Here is a 2,500-nt window from a genome sequence, read left to right as displayed (position 1 = left end):
ATACAGAGAGGTACAGATAGAGGGCAAAAGGGAGGGAGGGAGCGAGTGAGAGACATAGACAGGGTGTGATAGAGATAAAGAGAGGAATTAGAGATAGAGAGAGGGAGCTAAGGATAGAAAGAGAATGGGCGAGACCAAGAGGTAGAGAGAGAGAGAAGGAGGGAGGGAGAGAGAGATCGACAGGGTTTGAGTGAGAGACAGAGAGGTACAAGAGAGAGGAATTAGAGAGAGGTAGATAGAGATTGAGAGAGTGATAAATTACAGAGGAAGGGAGAGATCAGGATGAAAAAAAGTCAAAGAGATTGAGTAGATTGACGGATAAAGTTACTCTCAGCTATCTCTCTCTCGCCTGCCAATCATCTCATTTTCTGCCTACTGCATGAATGCTCTCACAGGAGCCAACCTATCACAAGCCATGTGGAAATACATGTGGAAAAAAGCCCTCTCCTTTTTTTCAGCATCTTTGCACTGACACACACACATGCAAGTACACACACACACACACACACACACACGCACGCACCCATGCACGAACACACACACACGCACACACACACACACACACACACACACACACACACACACACACACACACACACACACACACACACACACACACACACACACACACTATGACCAGGCACTGTTCCATATAAGATGGCTGCCTATTACTCTTATTCTGTCTAAGCATAGAGGTAGGTATTAATGTATTCATTTATTCTAGTCTGACAGTGCCTCTTGCCCACACCAATCAAATCAGAGGTCATGTCAAGGGTTACACTCGACGATGAGCAAAGACTTTAGAAAGATTGAAATAAAATTGGGTCCTTTGAGCATATTCATAGAGCAGTAACAGTCACAGTTAGTTACAGTTACGCTGCTCACATATTCCCAACTGTTTAGCCAGCTAGCTTTGCGTACCAAGGAGCAACAGTAGCAGCGTTAATACCAGTTAGCCACAACCTTGACAATCCATGAACAAAAACAAACAAACAGTTGGCCAGCATCGTTTGGGCTAAATAGCACATGTAGCTTATGTGGGGGAGCTATCCTTATCCAGTTAGCGAGCAGCTAGCCGAGGATGGTGACTCACCACTGTCTGGTGGTTGACCTGGATGACCTCATCCCCCGCGTGAATCTTCTTACACAGGTCTGCAGGGGACTGCAGGGAGACAGGGAAGATAGGGAGATGATAAATATGTGTGCTAAAGACAGAGGTATATAGATAGAGATAAGAGATCTATTGTTTGATTTACACTCTTCTGTTTGCCGCTGTCACGCCTGAATGTCTCCCCTCTCCCGGGGATTAATATCATTATGTGATCTTATCTGCAATACTATTTCAATAGTCATCATAGCAAGTGAAGGATCAGCGGGTTCTATCTCTAGACATACTTAGTCATTGGAGGGATTGGGGATGAACGTCGGGTGTTGTCTGTACGTACGTTTTCTGTAGTTCCGGTGATGACGTGGAGTCCATCGTACGTGGATTTGATGTACATTCCCTAATATACAAATACAAACACACACACACACACATACAAGTACACACACACACACATATACAAACACAAACACACACACACATATACAAACACACACACACACACACACAGACACACAGTATTCAGTGCATGTCACATAAAACAGAATATACGTATGCACGCACATATTTGATTGTACATATGTTATGGCTTTGAACGTGACATGTGTATGTGCATGTGTGTGTTTGTGTGTGTGTAGGTGTGTTAGCCTACCAGTCCTTCACTGGGCATTATGCTTGTCAGGTGGACAACCTCCAGGTGTGCCGACTGGGAGACCAGAGAGTCTGAAGACAAGGAGATGATGTGGTCGCATATCCCAGCCAGGGTCTTACACTGCACAGAGGAAAGGAGAAAAGAAGGTCAGGGATTCTGACTCCTGGCCCAAAGGTTCTTGGATTTATGTTGGTAGTTCACCCCCTTCACCTGCTTTGTAATGACATGCATCTGAATATAGGCCTAGTCACTTTGGATGAATACAGTAACCTTTATCTTTTTTTTGTATCTGTTAAATAACTAAATGGTAAATAGTGACAGCCAACATAGAGAGACATGAGGCCTGGCTCGGGTCAATGTGACCTAGCTGGAGGGAAGTAAGGCAGAAATCATTTTGATCAGATTGTTCCACATCGCTTATCCCACCACTGTTCACCGCCAACTGGGTCTTGTCCCCGTGTGGCCGTGTGGGTGTAGCCCGGAGACCCCCACACAGGCAGCGGTTCATCAATAGTAGCCTAGCCACCGCCGCCGCTCTGATGTTATGCTCTAATGCTATGCGTTGATGCTATGATATGACGCTACAAGTGTGATGACATTCTTTGTGTAGGTTTGTAATGATTTTATTAAGTATTAAAGTAATAAAATATATTTTCTCTGTTACGTACTAAAACAAAATGAACATGATGATAATGTGGATATTGTTGACAATGTTAATTGAGCATCTGTGATCATCTGAAGTT

The 2,500-nt window shown here is 44.2% G+C and overlaps 1 protein-coding gene across 1 annotated transcript in view; it reads right to left on the bottom strand.

The window, feature by feature from the left end:
• The window catches only part of LOC307081132 (connector enhancer of kinase suppressor of ras 2), a gene marked incomplete at both ends in the record, with an annotated part of 51,176 nt that overhangs the window by 22,561 nt on the left and 26,115 nt on the right, over positions 1-2,500 (bottom strand). The window contains 3 exons of the mRNA XM_079744183.1: positions 1,094-1,162; positions 1,446-1,505; positions 1,758-1,877. Of these exons, the coding sequence (XP_079600309.1) occupies positions 1,094-1,162; positions 1,446-1,505; positions 1,758-1,877 (249 nt within the window). The remainder of the gene's footprint in view (positions 1-1,093; positions 1,163-1,445; positions 1,506-1,757; positions 1,878-2,500) is intronic.

This window comes from Pollachius pollachius (assembly GCF_949987615.1).
Source record: "Pollachius pollachius genome assembly, chromosome: 10".
In the NCBI taxonomy this organism is placed as follows: Eukaryota; Metazoa; Chordata; class Actinopteri; order Gadiformes; family Gadidae; genus Pollachius; species Pollachius pollachius.
This window is presented reverse-complemented; position numbering and strand designations above follow the sequence as displayed.